The sequence below is a fragment of the Cynoglossus semilaevis genome, chromosome 12, assembly GCF_000523025.1.
Source record: "Cynoglossus semilaevis isolate Cse_v1.0 chromosome 12, Cse_v1.0, whole genome shotgun sequence".
NCBI lineage: Eukaryota > Metazoa > Chordata > Actinopteri > Pleuronectiformes > Cynoglossidae > Cynoglossus > Cynoglossus semilaevis.
In genome coordinates this window covers 6,124,556-6,143,330 of record NC_024318.1, presented here as the reverse complement: position 1 = coordinate 6,143,330, position 18,775 = coordinate 6,124,556, and the positions used below count along the sequence as shown (strand labels likewise).

At 41.6% G+C, this 18,775-nt stretch overlaps 1 protein-coding gene across 3 annotated transcripts in view; it reads right to left on the bottom strand.

Moving 5' to 3' along the window:
• Positions 1 to 127: 127 nt before the first annotated feature.
• Positions 128 to 18,775, bottom strand: part of mark1 (MAP/microtubule affinity-regulating kinase 1) — a 29,243-nt gene continuing 10,595 nt past the window's right edge. For 2 of the 3 annotated variants that reach the window (XM_008321742.3, XM_008321741.3), the window contains exons 5-20: positions 17,891 to 17,944; positions 9,281 to 9,329; positions 8,983 to 9,048; positions 8,207 to 8,277; positions 7,281 to 7,337; positions 6,927 to 7,163; positions 6,249 to 6,368; positions 5,681 to 5,780; positions 5,462 to 5,574; positions 5,169 to 5,364; positions 4,329 to 4,510; positions 3,843 to 3,934; positions 3,485 to 3,625; positions 3,117 to 3,368; positions 1,936 to 1,980; positions 128 to 1,852 (exon numbers count right to left, since the gene is read on the bottom strand). In XM_008321742.3, the coding sequence (XP_008319964.1) occupies positions 1,507 to 1,852; positions 1,936 to 1,980; positions 3,117 to 3,368; positions 3,485 to 3,625; positions 3,843 to 3,934; positions 4,329 to 4,510; positions 5,169 to 5,364; positions 5,462 to 5,574; positions 5,681 to 5,780; positions 6,249 to 6,368; positions 6,927 to 7,163; positions 7,281 to 7,337; positions 8,207 to 8,277; positions 8,983 to 9,048; positions 9,281 to 9,329; positions 17,891 to 17,944 (2,121 nt within the window). In that variant the 3' untranslated portion in view covers positions 128 to 1,506. The remainder of the gene's footprint in view (positions 1,853 to 1,935; positions 1,981 to 3,116; positions 3,369 to 3,484; positions 3,626 to 3,842; positions 3,935 to 4,328; positions 4,511 to 5,168; positions 5,365 to 5,461; positions 5,575 to 5,680; positions 5,781 to 6,248; positions 6,369 to 6,926; positions 7,164 to 7,280; positions 7,338 to 8,206; positions 8,278 to 8,982; positions 9,049 to 9,280; positions 9,330 to 17,890; positions 17,945 to 18,775) is intronic. The other variant, XM_017037462.2, reaches the window with a different exon arrangement.

The following is an 18,775-nucleotide window of genomic DNA, read 5'->3' as shown; positions in this document are numbered from 1 at the left end:
TGAATGATTTATCTCTCTTTTTATTTCTTATATTTTTATGAAGGCTTATTCCTGTTTTGATAACACCCTCTGGAATGAAGTAACCATCAAATGTTACGTTGACTATGACAAAGGAAACGGAATAAATACAAACAAATAAAATCTTTTATTTTCTCCAACAAAGTGCACGCCTCAATTCTACAAAGCAGCACATTACACTGTAATGGAATAAATACAATAATCCGCTGAATTGAAAAAAAAAAAAAAGAAAACCACAAGCGAGAAGATACACAAGTACCGGCACAATCACGCTGAAGCAGGATTTAGACAGGGTCTTTAGAAGGCTCCACAAACACACGTGCTCCTCGTAGGATGATTGTTTTACTCCTCATGCATCGTCGGTCCTTGGGCTGGATGTTTCCTTAGCTTTCTAAAGTGGACCCATTTAAACTCTGCTGTTTGTAATTGAGAACTCCCAAACTGACATGAAAGAATACAGGTGCATACTCTCATGTCCATACATTTCACCCTGGAAAACTTGTGCAATAGCAGCAGGACCTCCAAGTCACTGACTTACTGCTGAGAGAAAAAAATAAAATAAAGTGAACACATTTTCAGTTAGAACTGAAGTAACTACTCAAGTCTATGTGGTGCAACTTAGTGTTTTTTTTTGTAGGCAAACAAATAGAACATAAAAGGCAAGGGAACACATCCCTAGTATTTCACAAAATAATTTAGTGCTCTTTAAATAAAAGTAAAAACACTTGTCGTACGGTGGCTCTTAAAAAAAATGAATTAAAACTTTAACAAAAAAAAGCCACAGGCCAAAAGAATAATGCTCTAAGAGACATCCATTATATTAGGAAAGTCTTTAAAACAATGAAAAACAAAACAAAACAACATGGACAATTAAATTTCTGTACATGAAGCAAAATCAATGTACAATACAGTACCTGCAGATGTTATTCATACAGTACAATTCCGTTTTTTTACATAGTTATAGTATGGGCTCCAGCCTGATCTATATACCGACTTAACACAGGTGTAAAAGCACTAGTTGAGCTTTCAGTATTTTTTTTTAAATGGTTATTCAACGAGGAGAGTAGATCGTTTTAATAGGCATATAGAAAAAGAGACTGAAAACATTATTGCAGGATGGTCATCTTGAGTTGCATACTGCATGTGTTACATGAACGTGTCCTATGACAAGGAGCAGCGGGCCAATGAGAGAGGGGCACGGGACAGAGAGCTGGACGGAAAAAAAGAAAAGAAAAAAGAGGGCGGTTGTTGTTTTTTGCGATCTCTCTGCCACAGAGGTTAAATCTTGCGAGATCTCTCTGATCCACTACCCTGTACAGTACATTCATGGCTAGTATTGCACGTTACCAGCCGAGTCCACCCTGATTTTGCATGGTGAGGACCTTCAGTGCTGAATTTTTTTTTTGTCCCATAAGTCAACACTAATCCAGTGATGAGATGAGACCGTAATCAGAGTTCACCAGAGAACGACTGGGACTCCATCTGTCGTCACAGTTTGAGCTCGTTGGCAATTTTGCAGGCGATATTTTTGAAGGCGATGGATGTGCCCGATATTCTCTTGAAGCGCACGCCGTTGAGCGAAAGGCGGGGAAGCTTGCAGACCTCCATTTCCCACTGGACCAGGTTGTCCTGGCGGGCGTCGCCGTGGACACAGAAAAGCAGGAAGCGCTCACGTTGCTCGTAATCGCAGCTGTTGGCGTCCAGAACCTTGCGGATCTCCCTCATCATCTCAGCGGGCTCCATGGAGGAGGTGGTCTTCATGCTCCACGTGAAACGCAGCGAGCGAGGCTTGGAGTCCCGTCCGCTGTCCTCTTTAGAGTCTCCAGACACGCTCCTGCAGTAATGAAAGAAGAGGGACATTGAAGGAGGCAGAGGTCGGTTACAGTCGCTCTTTCTTAACGTCAATCCAAACCTCACCTTGGAGTCTCTGTCCTGGCACTGGCCTCCCCTTCACTGGGAACCCTGAAATAAACCAGGGATACACCGTTACTCCCTCAAGATGATTTTCACCCATATTTTCTCCCCCCTCCAACCAAAACCACTGCCATCAGCATCACTGGACACAAAGAAGGGCGTCAGGCTTCATGCCAGGAAAGATTCCACACTCCTGCGTATGAGGGTTCAGTGCACAATGAGGTGACTTTGACTTAACACATGGTTCCTTCACAATATCAAAATGCATCCCGTCGTCTGCTGTACTCCACCTTTCCTTAATCCCCGCTGATCTGACAGTGACTTTTTTTTTGATAATCCATTTTTTTCCCTCATCGTTCTCCTCAGTGCAGAGCGAGACACGGAGAGTAAGGAGAGGAAAGCCAGCATCCTGAGGAACAGATGTAGTGGCTTAGTACAGGAGAAGCTGGCGGGGCTGTTTGTTCTTAAAGCAGTGGGCACAGGAGAGGACACGGGGCATAACAGAGGTGTCAGTAGGCAAGGATGTAGTGTAGTGGGCAAGTATTTAAGAGGGTTAAGGAAACAGGGGCCAAGGTTGTAGTGGCAACAGAGAGCTTTGGATGTTTTTTGTTTTTTTTTGTTTTGCTTTGGACAACGGGGAAAGAAGTGCAGCAAGCGGTGTGTTCTCCTACCTCCGGGTTGACCTGAAAGACAGAGTTCTATGCAGAGAGAAAAGGAGAGAAAGCTGTGAGCCTCTACCAGACGTAGACGTCAGTGTGAAGGTGAAACTGGGGGCTACAGGTAAGGACAAAATTATCGGAAAATTGACTGAGATTGTGAAACATTGTGAATTAACTGAGACTTGACTATTCAGTTTTTAAAGTTAATTAACGTAAGCTTCATAAATGATGTTAGTTTGGGTTAACTAGTGGTCAGTACAAAAGTACTTTCAACAATAACTTTGTCCTCAACTGTAAATGGTGTAAAGAGGGTGAGACGTTGTCAATGTTTTCTTGTCATTGTGACAAAGAAGGGAAACACTGTGCAAGACAGATGATTCTATCTACTGACGATGTCTGTCTTCATGAAGTTAAAGGCAGGATGTGACGTGCTGGGTTTTTAAAAACAGCTACCTATCCAACCAGTGCAATAATTGTCAAATACCGTACAGTGTTTCATCTGTGTAGCTGTTCGTCTGCACTGACCTGCGCACAAACTTGGAGGTGATCTTGCTGATGATGCCTGTGGATGTGCCTCTGCGCTGCTGGGCCAGAGCCCCCGTGTCATGGGACAGTGTGGGCGAGGCTGGCGGGCCGTTGTAGGTGGCGCTGCGCCGATCTCTGAGTTGAGCTCCATGGAAAGTGCTGCGACTGGTGGTGCCACGCGGGAAGCGGTTCTTCTCAGGTGTGCTAATACTGTGTGCAGATGGAGAGGTGGAGGGACCCCGCGGTGAGGAGCTGAAAAATAAACAGGGGATTCAGAGATGGTACTGATCTGGACTCAGTGTGATTCACAGCCTTCATTAGGTGTTTTAATTAAAGAGAAGAAGCAGAGTCAGGATTAGGCTGCTCACCTGGCTTTTAGCTCTGTGTTGTCGTCAATAGGGGGCAGTGTGCTCTTTGAAGGATGCCCTGATGATGACATGGACTTGGTGTGGCGAGGTCGTGTGGAGCTCATTGCAGTCGATGGAGTGCTACCCGACACCTCAGTTAAACTAGGGAACAAGGACACAGAGTCAAAGGTCAAGTAAACTCTGTAACTGTACAGCTCTGAACTAAAATAAAGTATTTAGACACAGGACGTTGTCATCAGGAATATTACTGTAAGAAACCAGACAAAATGTGTTTAAACACAAACAATAACATGTCAAAGTAAATCCTTACTCAGACCTAACTTTCTGTCTTGGTCACTGTGACCGTGTTTACATTCACCTGCTGTCTTTGCCGTTGGGAATGGCTGAGTAGCGATCAGTGGAGGATCGTTCACACACGTACGTGTTCCTGCGAGTCATTGATCCGTTGGTCTGTGAAAGTAGTAGACATACAAATACAGATTTTAGAAATCCAATTAACAACTATTTACATTAGTCAGGAGTCACATTAAACCTATAATAAAGATTACCTCTGATCTATTGTTTTTTTATACTAATTGTACTTGTTAGTAGTAGCATTAGCATTTTCTATTTTTTCATTATTTTTTAGTAGCATTAGCATTTTCTATTTTTTCGCAAATACTGTTAAATATTTATTTTTTATGTGGCACCACGTTATTCTTCAGTCTAATTTTAAAAATTTAATCAGGACATAAGTGTTTCATATGAGTGAATAGCTCCCCCTACTGGAGGAAGCAGGGAAGGTCCACTGAGTTAACCGACACTGCATTTATGATTTCAGAGAAGTCTTCCTCATTTTTCTCACCCCCACAGCGCTCGTAGTTTTCTTCCTCTCCTGCACCCCTACAGGTGAGGCAGGAACGTCCCCTTTCGAAGTGCTGAGCTCTAGCCTGCGAGCTCCGTCCCACTCCTCCCTGTGGTCACTTTCCACACTCAGGGCCTGACCACGCTTTGTATACGACACCGCCGGGGGCACGGAAGGACCAACTAGGAGATATGAACACACAAAGGAGCGCATTAATGAGTGTTTTTTGCTAAAGACGTTTTACTTTGAAGCAATTTTTGAACAGACACGGATGATGTCTTAGAACGACAACCACAACTCACAGCCACTTCAAGCCATGATTGACACAGTTTGATTCCAGTTTGATGACTATACACTCCTGTCATACCAGTTTGATTCATGAGTTGTATGGCTGCAGATCCTAAAGCATGACACAAAAATGTTGTGGCCCTCCTCATGCTTTGAGGTGGTTACTGATGAAGCTGCAAGAAAGCAACCAGCCAGCAGGTGGCAGCAAACACAAAGGCCAACGTGACGTAGAGGGAAACTGCTACAAAACCAGTGCAGTGGTAGAGCTGTGTCACTGACTTAGAGTGAATAAACCATTTGCTCCATTAAAAGAATTAAATAGAAACGCTGGTAATTATAGCATATTTAAATTAAGAATACAGTTTTTTTTAATAAAAACAATGAAAATATTTAGGTTCTTTATCGACTCCAGTCAATTGAATAAATTCTTCAGTGCTTTGCTCACAAGCACGTCAGCAGGGCGGATACTTGACACCTGCTCAGTAACAAAAACAACTTCCCGCTACACAACGCGCAGCCTTCGCAGAGCTGGGAAGGACGAGGTTACTTTACTTGGCTTCTCTACGACACCACCACCACCATCATCATCCCCACCATGATCACTGTAGCGACGCTGCTTCTGATTGGCCGAGATGCTGCGTGTGACCTTAGGATGGGCAGGAGAGACGCTGGAGCCATTGTTGATGTCACTGGTCGGCCGCTGTCTCTGTCCTAAAACGCTGTTAGTCAGAGGCTCACTCCCCTCAAACTGAAACCCAAAAAAAAAAAAAATTTAATAAAAATTCTGAATGAGCAACAAGGGCGATGGTGTATTTGATGATGATGTCACAGTGACACAAATTGACCTCAGGTGCTTTTCTGCCCAACAGCAGGTAGGTGGCCATGACGTCATCGTACTTCTGGCCCTGTAGAGACTCTGTGATCTCATCCTTTGGGAAACCCATCGTCACCATGAGCTCTGATGGAAGACAGGAGTCAAAATTGATTAAATAAAGACATAGAAATGATTTAATAAAGCACTCAAACACACACACACACACAAACACACACACTGTGTGACGGACCTATTCTGGATGAATCACTGAAGTCTGCCTCAGGCTCGATGTAAGGTTTAAGCTCCTCCTCCTCATGACCCACATTCATCCAATGGTCTTTCATGATTTGCTAACAAAGAAACCAGACAATTATGAATTTTTAAGCCAAACACAATTATTTATGACTCATATCAACGACAAATCCAGCCTGAAATTAGGGAAACGTGTGAATGTGAAACTGGTTTGGATCAGAACTGTTCAGCTGAGGATGAACAACGATGGGATCCGTCTGGTGGAGAAATCTTTATTATTGAACATCAGACTGGTTCTGAGTACAGGGTTTATATCGACTACCAGTGAACTGCACAGTGGTGATTGACCTGATTGAATGCACCGTTTGCAAACATCACATATAACATGAAAAATGTGAAAACACACAACATAACTGTTGTTTATTATGCCTAATCACAAATTAGGCATAATTATTTAAGTGTTCCAATCAAATCTCAAATGCGTGACATTTCCTAACGTTGATCTTACAGGCTGTACAGACTGGAGGTTAATTAACATCAACAACAATTATGATTTTTTTTTTTACCTCCAAACTGCCTCGCTTCACTGGGTTGAGGACGAGCAGTTTCTTCAGCAGGTTTTCACAGTCGGTGGACATGTAGAAAGGAATGCGGTACTTTCCTCGCAGGACTCTCTCCCTCAACTCCTGCACACACACACACACACACACACAAATACAGATGAGTGAAACTCAATTAGCAAGAAAACAGCAACAAACATGAGTAAGGGTTTTGTCTTGTTCTGTTTTTTAAAACTTTGGATTTGAACTTTGGCAAATAACATAGCTTGTAATGATGGTTTAAAAAACTTGAGTGGCTTCTCAATCAGCCACAGAGTGAAAACAACTTTCCTTCACACTTTTTTCTCCAAAATCTTCAGTTATTAAAAAGGGTGCAGGGTTCTCTTCAAAGACTTTTTCAAATCAGTACACAGGGGAAATTCCACTTTTAATTTAGTTATAGAACTTCACCCACTTTTTAGTAGTTGCACGTAAACAACTAAACTCAGTTAGGAAAAACTGAATTTGTACCACGCTTACAAGAAAACAGAGTGGATCCAGTTAGTCTTGACATATTTCTTTCTGCCTTTGTCTTTCACTTGCCCTACCCCCTGTCCAAGAACAAAATCTTGAAAAAATGTTGAAATTCACAAACAGTTGTTAATCTTATAGGATAAAAAGTTCCACCCCAGAACTTGTCCACACCTTTAGATTTTGGCCGTCGAAGGGCAGCGACCCGCTGACCAGTGTGTACAGGATGACCCCCAAGCTCCAGACGTCCACTTCCGGTCCGTCGTACTTCTTTCCCTGGAAGAGTTCTGGAGCAGCGTAGGGCGGAGAGCCGCAGAAAGTGTCCAGCTTACTGCCCACGGTGAACTCATTACTAAAACCAAAGTCGGCGATCTTGATGTTCATGTCAGCGTCTAACAACAGGTTCTCTGCCTAAGGAGTGGAGAGAGAACGTGGAAGTGTGATTTACAGAGGCTGAACCACAGACATATTATAGACAGCAGTCTATGGGAAGGAGTCGAGAGAGAACGAGAGAATTCCAATCCTCACTTTCAAATCCCTGTGTACTATCCTCCTCTGGTGACAATACTGCACTGCAGACACAATCTGAAAAAGAAATACGCCAATCCTTAGACACTGTGAGTACAAGATATCACAGAACATAACATTGTGTGTGTGGCACATAGACAACATTACAACATAAATATTAACTGTCTGACATTGATGACGATTCTTTAGGCGAAAGATCTGGAGTCATAATAAAAATCACTCATGTTCTCGTACTGTATCTAGAGTAATAAATTGCCATCGTAGTGCTACAGTAATCTTAAATAAACGTTGACAAAACCTAAATAATGTGTGTGTGTTTCGGTGTGTATGAAATACATCAGCCACAAACAGATGCTGAGGCGGTTAACAGGCAGAAAAGGCAGTTATAAATAACGTATGTCTCAAAGTGTCAGTCAAAGACAAAACGTTCTGTTCTTTGACAGATGCCACCCACCATTGAGGCGTAAAACAAAACACTTCTACCTTTCCGAATGCTGAGCTGTTCACACACTGACACACACACACAGAGCCCACACACTGTCACAGTGAGTCATCTGAAACCATCGGTGAGTGATTTCTAACAGCTTGCGTGAGTCAAAAACTTGTTTGATGACTTGCCATTTCTTTAATATGGGAAAAGAAAATGAAGTTCCTAATTGTTTGTCATCATAGCACAGGAGTGAGCCCGACAGAGGACATTTAAACCCTTCCAATCGCTGCATTGGCAGCGCCACTAGGGGTCAGAAGAGCGTCTGTGAGAAGAGAGGCTCCGGAGAACCTTTTCTCTCAGGCCAAGCTATCTGAGCTTCATCTCTCTCCTCTGCAGTCAGTGACGAAAGCCGCAGCTTGGTGCATGCAGTCTTGCCTCTAAAAACAGTGGTGGGATGACGACAGAAGTGCCAGCAGAGGAATAAGTGATGACTCACCTGTCTGAACTTGGCCCTGGCCTCCTTCTCCTTCATTCTACCATGAGCCACAAGATAATCGAAAACCTCCCCTGGAACACAAATAGGAAATTCAGTTAAAAACAAATAGTGAATAAAAAAATCTGATGTTATTTTACTCTGCATTTTTGTCAGGTTTCTATAGTGGTCTGATGGCTAAAACTGATGGGTGGAGCTCTACGTGTTCTTGCATGAATTCACCAATGACAGTGCCATATTTCACTACTTAGCAGAAGCACTTGGAACTAAGTAATTCAAGTCAAAAGCATTGTTTTATGTCAGCAGAGCAACGAAGAGGTGGAAGATGGAAAACTCTATATTTAATCAATACACAAGAACGGCTTCAAGATTCTATTAATAAACCATGGCTGAAACATTGGTCTGCCAGAGAGAAAATGCATCACCTTTACAACATGTAAGTGCTGCATTGCTATATTCTGAAAGATTGTTCCTCCCACTGTATGTGGAACGGGAATGATTTGGTATAGAAGACAGCAGGGCAGTGAGACATTTACTGTAGTTTCTATTCTCTGTCCTCACCTCCATATGTTTTCTATGGATGTCTGCGATTTGACCAGTAAAACGTCCAGTCTATTAAAACTTTTTTTTTTAACCATAAATACAATTATTTTCCTAGTGTCTGCTCATACACTTTAACAATTCACTATGCTTCTAATATAAGTGCAAATCTAAAAACAAAACTGAACCATTTGTAGTTTTTAAAAATGTCAAACAACGTGTAGTAATGAGTTACTAACCACCACTGGCGTACTCCATAACCAGGTAAAGTGTCTTCTCCGTTTCGATCACCTCAAACAATTTCACTGTAGTGATGACAAACAGAAATACGTTAGAAAGGTCATATTATTTGGATATTTTGAAATGAGCTCACTATATGAAAAAAGAAGACAACAGAATAATATTGTGACATAAGAGGATTAATGTAATTGTCACTAGTTCACTTTCATTGTCAGGTCAAGCAACAAGTTGGGCCACTTTGGCCCTGAAGTAGGTGTGACTGTCGACGTGCTGCTGCATGTTCCATTCTGAACTCACCTATGTTTGGATGATTCAGTAGCTTCATTATTCGGACTTCCCTGAAGAGCTGTGGAGACACAGAGGGACGTTAACCCACCAACAAAATGTCAAACATCACTCATCAATGTGATGTTGTTTAGTCAGAACCAACTCCAAAATGTGTTTATTTCATCATTATATGTTGTTATTGTGGCATTTTAGGTGTCAGGGACTGGGGGATCAGAGAAGTACTGTGCTCTGTAAAGGAATATTATGTATGCAGTAACAGTGACTAAACCCTGCCCTACACTGCAGTCTAGCCAGCTGACCAGTCCGCCATCCAAATAGCCAAGGCAACAACGCAAAGCACTGCCAGCCTCTGCAGAGTAGCAGTAAACAAGCACAGTGCTTGCCAGTTAGACACTGGCCGCCCCAACATAATCAACTTAACACAAGCATGCAAAGAAACAGCAGACGCATCGTATTGATTCCTGCTTGCTGCTGCAGTCCTGGAAAATTGTTGCAGAACTTCAGGTTGACATTTGACTAAAAGTTGCTCTACTGCAGATGGAAAACATTCCGGGAGAAGCCCCTGCAGGGGCAAATCTGTGAGCAGGGCACACGCAACAGCTGAGTGAGAGAATGAAAGGGGAGCATTCAGAGTTTTAATCAAAACCTCGTCTCATCCCATCGTCTGAGCTCCACTGTTTGAGTCAGATGCACTCCAGCAGCCACTTAGAGGTGCTGTTGAATCATTTACATTCTGCTGGTTCCCAGTCTGGCTGCAGGGGCAGAGTTTGAATTTTAAAATGTAACACTTATGTGACAGTTGTGTTGTAAAATGGTTACAGTTTTTCTTTCCACCTTAGGGAATTTTTGAACGGGACAACTGACATTGACAAATGAAGAAATTAGTCCACATTGTGACTGAAAATGTAGGCGGGATATTAGGTTTGAGTTTCTGGGTCATCTGAGGCAGATGTGTGAACAGGTCAGACTGTGTGTGAGCTCACAGTTTAACTGCAGGTACTCTCTCGCCCACTAATTCCTTGTTCTGTTCTGTCTCTACTTGCTCACCTGACTCTCTTTGTCTCTCTCTCTCTCGCTCTCTCTCTGACACCTCACCTTAATTTATTAAGCCCTGCACACACCTCTACACACACAAAACGTTTGTTTTTTTTCCCAAGAACCGTATTTAAGAAATGGAGGTAGTTTCAGGTTGCAAATGTGAAACTCCAGAAACAGACTAGAAGCTGCTCCGGTGGAATTCTGATAGTGACGTGGTATAAATAGAAGTGCATGTGGAGGATGGGCTGCTGCTTCCTCGATATGACATCAATAACCTTGTTTCCTCAAACAAGGTTAAGGCCTTGACCTCGAGATCTGAGTCATATGAAACGGGAGGTCTATTCTCTAAACTACAGGGGAAAAAAATACAGGGAAAATACAAAATACTACCAACAATTTTTTGTTATATTTGGATGTTGATTAATCACAATTAATCAAAATTAACCCCTATATACACATCAGATTAAAAATTTTACTGTTTGACTTCTTTTTTTTTATAACACAAATAATGGCCACATGGTGGAGGAGGTGGTAAGCAATTGCTCACCACCTCCTCCAACAGTTGCTTCCTAAACCAGCAGGCCTCAGTGATTAATTTACTTCAGCCTCCACCATATATAAATACTCTACGCCAGTATCAAATATTACCGCAACATTTGTCACATAGTCCGTTACGGGGTAGGGAAGTAGGTTTGGTTCCTGCTAAGACAACGCCTGTGTCGACAGGACCAGTTATAGAGCTCATCATTCTGTGTCATAGGGCTCCATTGTTGTCCAAAAAGCATTTAGAATGAATTGAACCGTCACACACTGCAGCACTGGGTGACATCTTCAACAAACATTAGCTCTGTTGTCTCCACATATACTGTCTGCTGGTTAAAGTATTCACTAAGGAATCCATGACGCTATTTGAAGAGCATTATTTTTCAGTGTGTTTAAATGCTCGTCTGAGGGCCAAAGACACTGGAAGGTCAGGTTGTAAAAGAATGAAAGATTGTGATTTTATGAGCAGGTGAAATACAAATTTACCAAGAAAAGTGTGAGTATTTTCATTTCTTCTACCAACTGCACTGGAGTCTCACTGTAAAAACAATACTATCATATTGTAAGGTTTTATAATTATAATCATTGACTACAGGACCTTCTATCTGCAAGATAATCTGTGGTTTAACTGCTACACTCACCTTGAGGTCGGTATACTAACTTAGACAAATATGGGTTGGATAAATAGATAAATACACAGATCAGTTCACAAAGCATTGTCTACATGTATTATTCTATGTATACTTCCTAAACTCACTGCCTCTCTCTTTCTCTCTCTCTCTCTCTCCAACTGTGTCTCTCATTTGCGTCACTGCCCTAAAGGGCCTCACATGGGAAACACGCGTGCAGCCACTTGGAGACAGAAGCACACAGAACACATCGGAGAAGTGCTGTTAAAAAAAACCCAACAGACAACAGCAAATACAGTGGCTGCCAATAAAAGCTCAATAGAACAGTGGTCTCCACAGAGGCTGAGGAGATAAGGAGTCTGAGGTATCTGATCTAGTCTATCTGTAATAATCAATGACGCCGACAGGTACAACATGGCTCCAAGGTGTGGTTAAAGGTGTCCTACTCAATATTACCTCCATATACACAGTGTCGGACAAAAGAATGGACAGGTACGAATCACACCCAAGCAACCAAAATACCAGGAGCTCACTCTTAATGTTATATGTAAATTTAATATTTTAGAATATTTTTATTTTTATTATTTTGGCAGTTATCCTTGATTAACACATTTACCTAAAAATGTTAACAAATAAAATTCATTACTTCAGAAGGTCAATCACATTGTTGACGCATATTACAAATAATATTAACTAAAATAAGTCGATGTTCAACTGGGTTTTGTGGAGACCAATGACACTGCAGATTGAATTCACTTTAAATGCCATGGTCTTGTGATTTTAAGGAAGTGGTTCAACATTATTGTTCATCATATACATGTATGTATAATCCTTTACCCACCGTACAGGAGAAACATTTAGCTCTGGATGTTGTGACTAATGAGGACCCACGGCTGTAATTCCTCCACAACAATGTTGCGACAAATATTTAATAATGCACTTTTTTAATCCAAAAAATAACAAACCAGACAACTATATACTTGCCCTTAAACTATTTTAAAATGTGCTGTGACACAGTCAGTCAACTCCAAATTTTATCTTGTAATTTTATCTAAATAAATCCCATTCGCCTGATCATATTTCACAGTACCATCTTTTGAAAACTTTTTTAAAAACATTATCCTGATTTCATTATATCTCATATTACTGTTGGAAATCACACACATAAAAAACAGATAATTTCCAATGTGCCTGCTTCTTGGTTGTCTGTGCCAGTGACCTACTTTCTTTAACCCAGGGGCGCCCAGTCTCCCCAACTCGCCGTAATTACAGCGGGAGGAACACAACGGCAGATATCAGTCTGGGAGCATTTACAGGAACCGGCTGGACTATTTCAGTCACAGCACCACAGTCGCTCAATCAGCATGAACGTCAATGGTAGGATGAGTAGTCTGGCAGCTCTTGTCTGCCTAATAAGTGTATTGGTATAAACTGGGCCTCATTTTACCTCCTATGAGTAAACAATAAGCTCCACTTTTTGTTTGTCATAGAGAGAGAATGAAGGACAAACCCAGACAGACTGAAAATCACTGACTTTAAGGAACACACGACTGCTCTGTCCTGTCTAGACTATCACTGTAGTGTTAACATACAACATGGTACAAATAAACTTCCTACTTTCTTTCCTGTTCCTGTACAATAAGAGCAGTTCTGCTCTGTGGGTAAAATGAAACTGTATGACAACTATTTATATAGGCCATGTTATCTGGCTCATTAGCATTTCTGTTGTTTCTTTAATGATAATACTGCAGCTGTGTAGCTTAGCCTGGGTTTCTACAAGAGCATTGCTTTTGCTGTGGAGTAAGTAACACTTATATCCTCTCACAGAGAAGGGTTTTGTTCTTGAATCTATTTAAAATGTTAACTTTTACCAAGCTGTTTTTTTCTGTGCTCCAAAAAGTATGTTTATTCGTTAGCTAATGTCTCTCTCTAATGTCTCTTGCTAATAGATAATGTCTTTGTCTAATGTTGTCGGGTTCATTCAGCATAAAAAAGTGAGCACCAAGCAACTTTGGGAGCCATCTTTTGTTAAATAGTACTTCTCCACATAAACGTGATATGCAAATCTGTTGCCACAAAACCTAAAAGCTAAAGTGAGTAGCTCACTGAGTGAGGGCAACATGGAAACTTAAAGAAAGAACAGCAGTTACCACTGGAATCAAACAGATGATTTTCTTGCTGTAAGGCAACAGTGCAAACCACTTCTTTCCCTGTCTGGACCCCAGCATCAACATTTTATTAAAACGATCTTTTACCAAAAACAGTAGCTCCGTGTAATGACATAAATACACCCTACTGAGTCCAAAACTCTTCTAATCCCTAAAGCTCAATCGCTTTTCCACTGGATAATACAGAGTTACAGATGGAAAAAAGACAAAAGGTGGGCTTTTTACCACTGCCAGACACTACTGCACATACACAGTCACACCAGGTAGCTCCAAAGGATCGCCAACTATTTCCTCAACCTCAAGATTACACTCAGATGAAGTGCTTATGTGGTTACTCCAAAGGTTTGTCCTGTGGTTTTCTTCACGTGTTTCCGACATTATACCCTGACGCCGCTCACTATAACTATCTGTTTTTCTGTCACAAAAACCAAACTGATCTGCATGTTTCTCCATGTTCACGTATCAAGCACAAGATTTGTTATCATTGCCAGAATGATGAAAAGAAGAAATTCCAAGTGAGGCAGCGATGGGATTGTGGGATGAGGGCAGTGTTTGCGCAGTGGAACAGAAGGATTAATGCAGGGGCCTATTTTAGGGCTCAAATGCCTAAAAACCATGACAACGTCAACATCCCTGACCACTGACAACTCGTGATGCATTTCCTGTGGCAGATCTAAGGAGGTGCTTTGGAATCTTAGCTGACCTCGTTTCCTGTTACACTGAAACCAACACAAAGTCGCACCAGGCCAGAAACGATCAGAGGGCCATAAAGGAACATAGCAGGGCTTCATTCTTACTTCATGACTCATTTTGGTCTCCATTTGCCTCATTTAACACTGAACCAAAAAGAACAGACTGATCAGACTCAGAAGGACTTCGGAAAGCAGGTGATGATGACGCCTGATTCTACAAGACTCAGATTATATCCATGCAGCGGCTACATCTGATCTCACTGTCACTGTGATGTAACAGCGTAAATCAAAGGATCTCCTTTGCACAGCGTGTCATCGTGTGCGGCGGTGATTTAGTGTTTGTTGCCATGCGGCTGTATGAGATGTGACAGAGCGCTGACTGTGCCTACAGTGCCAGATGGTGTGCCCACTGGCTGAGACCATAAAAAGAATTAGAAGTTGCATTTTGACAGGAAAACATAAAGAAAAAAATTTTCACAACATAGTTACCTGCACAAAAAATGAATAAGTACTATTAGTTGAAGAGTATTAAATGTGCAAATGTCCAAAATGAGTAAGGAGAAAAAGATCAACCAGAGGATTTTTAACCTCTGATCTTCATGGACATAAAAGTCCTGAGTCACTGCGTCAATAATCACTCCCTTTTTATATCTTCGGCCAGAAATAATCTGCTGCCCTATGCAAAAATGGCATCTGTCAATAGGAAGATTTACATAATTAGTAAAGGAGAGTTATTGTACAGATCTGAGACATTCTTTCACAGAAAAATGCAGCTAAATTAAATGCCAACATTAAATTGCCCTGAAATTAAATAATCTCGAGATCACATGGGACTAACTATTAGATTTGACTTAAAAGCACTTCAGTTTAAATACTGAGTGAATGTAGTTAGGAGGGTAAAACGATACCTTTGTGAAATATTCATTCTTTGGCAGAGAAATAAGACTATGTTATGCATCTGATAAAGGTTGTTGTTAATTTTTTTTCCTGGATATGATTCCAAGGTCAGGGCAGTAACCAAGTAAATGCTGTATTAGGGCTATAATGCATCCATAGTAGAGCTTTCACATCACATAGGACACTCTGAGTCAATGAGAAAATCGATTCAGACCAGGAGACTACTGGTGCATTATTAGACCGTCTTCTGCATTGCAGATGACACGTCTGTATACCATTACAGTAATCCATACAGTACAGAGCAGAGGACGTTTAAATCTTTGCCCACGCATGAGCATCACATTCAGCCAAATGTACATGAATGCACAACCACATCAAACACGATAAAGAGTGCGTGCAAGAGTCCACATTCACGCGCACGTACAATAATAACAACCCACATTCATCATAAGAAGCTGTTAGTCTTCTTCACGATGACCCTCTCATGTCCGCTGCCTCTGACATCTGAAAGGTCCACTGAATAATTGATCAGAAAGATCCTGATTGGTCTGACTTAATACATCTGCCCCGACGCCTTCATCGGTACACAGTGGAAAAACCTACCCATCGTGTACGCAAACTGCTCATTAGGACCTAGACGAGCACCCGGCCGGTAAAAGCCAGGGTTGATAACCTTTAAATCTGTCCCTGCAAACGCAGACACACACATACCTGCTGCTGTCTGTAGCAGAAATATGTATGAGTGCAGTCAAATCACAGCCAGATGTTTAATTAGAATCCTGTCTCTGTCAGTACAGAGAAAAAATGAAAATGACTTCAGTAATTAGACATATCAGGTTGACGTGTTAGTTGTTAGCAACATTTTGGCAGATGTTAGTCGTAGCGATTCAAATCATTATATCAAGAAAGCTCAATACTGCCCCTGTCCTACTACAGGTAACTTCTATAGTAATTACAATTTTTCTGATTGACATGTTAGCCTATAGCTAGCAGGCAAGTGTGTTAGATCAAAGAGTTCTAAGATACTTCTGTAACCGGAGTTTCCATACAGGACTTGGGGGAAGGTCTTTCAGACAAGGTCACAGCTGCTCCTTCGCCTCCTCCATTTAAGGCGGCACGTCAGTATTATGTTGTAATTTAAGAAACTTCCTGGGCATTTTTATGTGTATGAATACAAATGACATGTTTACATGTATTCCAGAAGTCCAGCTCTAACTCAGACTCAGACTAACGCAATTGTTTTTTTATTAGTTTTTCTCTTGTGTTGTGCAAACCTACTGAATCAAATTTAACCCAGTCAGACAGTCAGAGTATGGAACTGAAAGCCTGGAAATATCAAAGTATTTTTGTATTGATTGGCTAAAGAAATGGGATTGGGTTGGATTACGTTCTGATTCAGTTACAGATATCACACAGGAAGAGCCAGTGATAAATGTACTGTCTACAAAGCAGAGAACTAACGACAACCTTAGACCTACCCACAAGTACTATTTCTAGTGCAGCAGTTGCCTGATTAACTTCAGGTCTTTACGGTGATCTCCATCACTGACATGCCTTAATGTGGAGGAGAGACACAGCAGCACCTTCTACTGCCTGATTCTACTGTGAAATATGATTCTTGTTAAATTTGTTGCATCGTTAAAATTTAGTAAGTGTGCAATTTTATGTCAATATGTCAAAGAACATTAAAGGTTTTCTAGATAATTCTCACATTATCTAGTAGCTCTAAGTCTTGGTTTTTTTTAATGCTGTTGCAGAAACACCTTTTTCTTCCTTTACTGATTCTCCAGGGATCGATCAGGTATTGCAGTCTTTGAATTTCTCTCCTCCAATCCTTCATAAAACCAATACTAATCAGATACAAGGTTTTTTTTATGGGCAATTAATTGCCGTAATTTGATGACTGCGTTGCTGACAGCAGCAAAACAGCATGTTCTCATTTCAGTGGTTTGTGGTCAGACAGAGGCAGAGAAGATCCATCAAGTCATCAACTGCTATTTATGTAGCCGAGGTGTAGCAGTCCATTAACAGTGTCTGACAAATGCTACGCAATTTGTTCATGCATCGCTATAAAACAATAAAAGCAAAATGAAAAGAGCAGCAGCAGTTAGTTGTGGTGCAAAACTGACTGACTGACTGACTGACTGCATGACTGACTGATTGACACGTGACCATGTATGGGGCTCCTGCAGGTCTGTGCTCCACAGCACACCTGCATAATTTATAAATGGACAGACGATGATGCGGGATCAAAACATTGCTGTGACTGCTTTTCAAGGTCCACTGTGAGGATCGTGTGGGTAATCAGCAAAGAAGAGCCTTTGGTCTCACCGTTTATTAACAGTTCGAAAACTCTTTGTCGTAATTGGTTTTGACGGCTAGGAAAGGTTAAGTGACAAACATGCAGGCAGTGGTATTTTTAGCTGCTTCCAACCACAAACTATCAGAGAATGGAGGGGGGAGGGGTGGGAGATTGGGGGGGACTAAACATGCCCCGTGGTCCCTGCTGACTACATCTGATTACATTATATAAAGGCAGCACATCCACAGTTCAAAGAGTAAACAAACAGAAGAGCACCAGAGGAGTTGACTAACAGGAAGTATGACGAGGGAAGTTTAACGTGACCACTTGGCCATAAAACAGAGACTCACCTTCTGTAGACTGGTGGGATTCAGCTGGGTTTTGTCTATAATCTTCACCGCCACCTAGAGAGAGGAAAGATAGGAAAACAGTCAGAGGAGGCGAGGCGGTGGGGGGAGGAGAAAAGAGGAGGAATAAAGACAGAAAAGACAACAGGTCAAAGGGCAGTTGCAGTTTTGTTTGTGTTTCAGTCCTGATGCAAATCCTGTGCTCATTACTCCATTATTCTGCTGTGGAACAAATGCCAAAGTAAAGTGCTCTTCTCCACAGGAGAACCTTTGAATCGTGCACATGAACAAGAAAAGACAGGAATGTAAAGTATCTTTTTTGGTAACGATGAATAACAGAGTTCTGTTCTTCTCTGCACAGAACAACACCACATGGCTGTAGCAGACCGTCTGGGCGAGGCAGCTGAGCTGCTGTTCGTGGGTATGACTCTGCAGGTTGGCTCAGCAGGTGCTCTCGGAGCAGTGGTCTGAGCAATCCATCTCAATAATCTGCCCAAAGTGCAGAGTGAAACAGACCTTCTCCCCTTCTCCCCTTCTCTTTCTGACAGCTCAGCAGCTTTCTCAGAGCCAATAGCTGAGCCGTAATGCAGCCTCACCAGTCAGTGCTGACGACGACTGACCAGCAGCTTTACAACATAATGTAATGATGACGGTGAGATAAATCAAGGGCCTTTGTTGTGGCATGCTCTTAGTTATCATGATATTATGGTAATATTAGGTTACTGTTGAATGGCCATGAAAACATAGCAGCAAAATTCTTCTGGAAAATTCAGCCACAGAGATGAGGAGACTGATGCTGTTAATTAAAAAGGTTTGTTTTTTTTTCATCAATATCAAATAAACAAAGCACAAAATACTAATTGACAGTTAAAGTAAATACTCTTCATT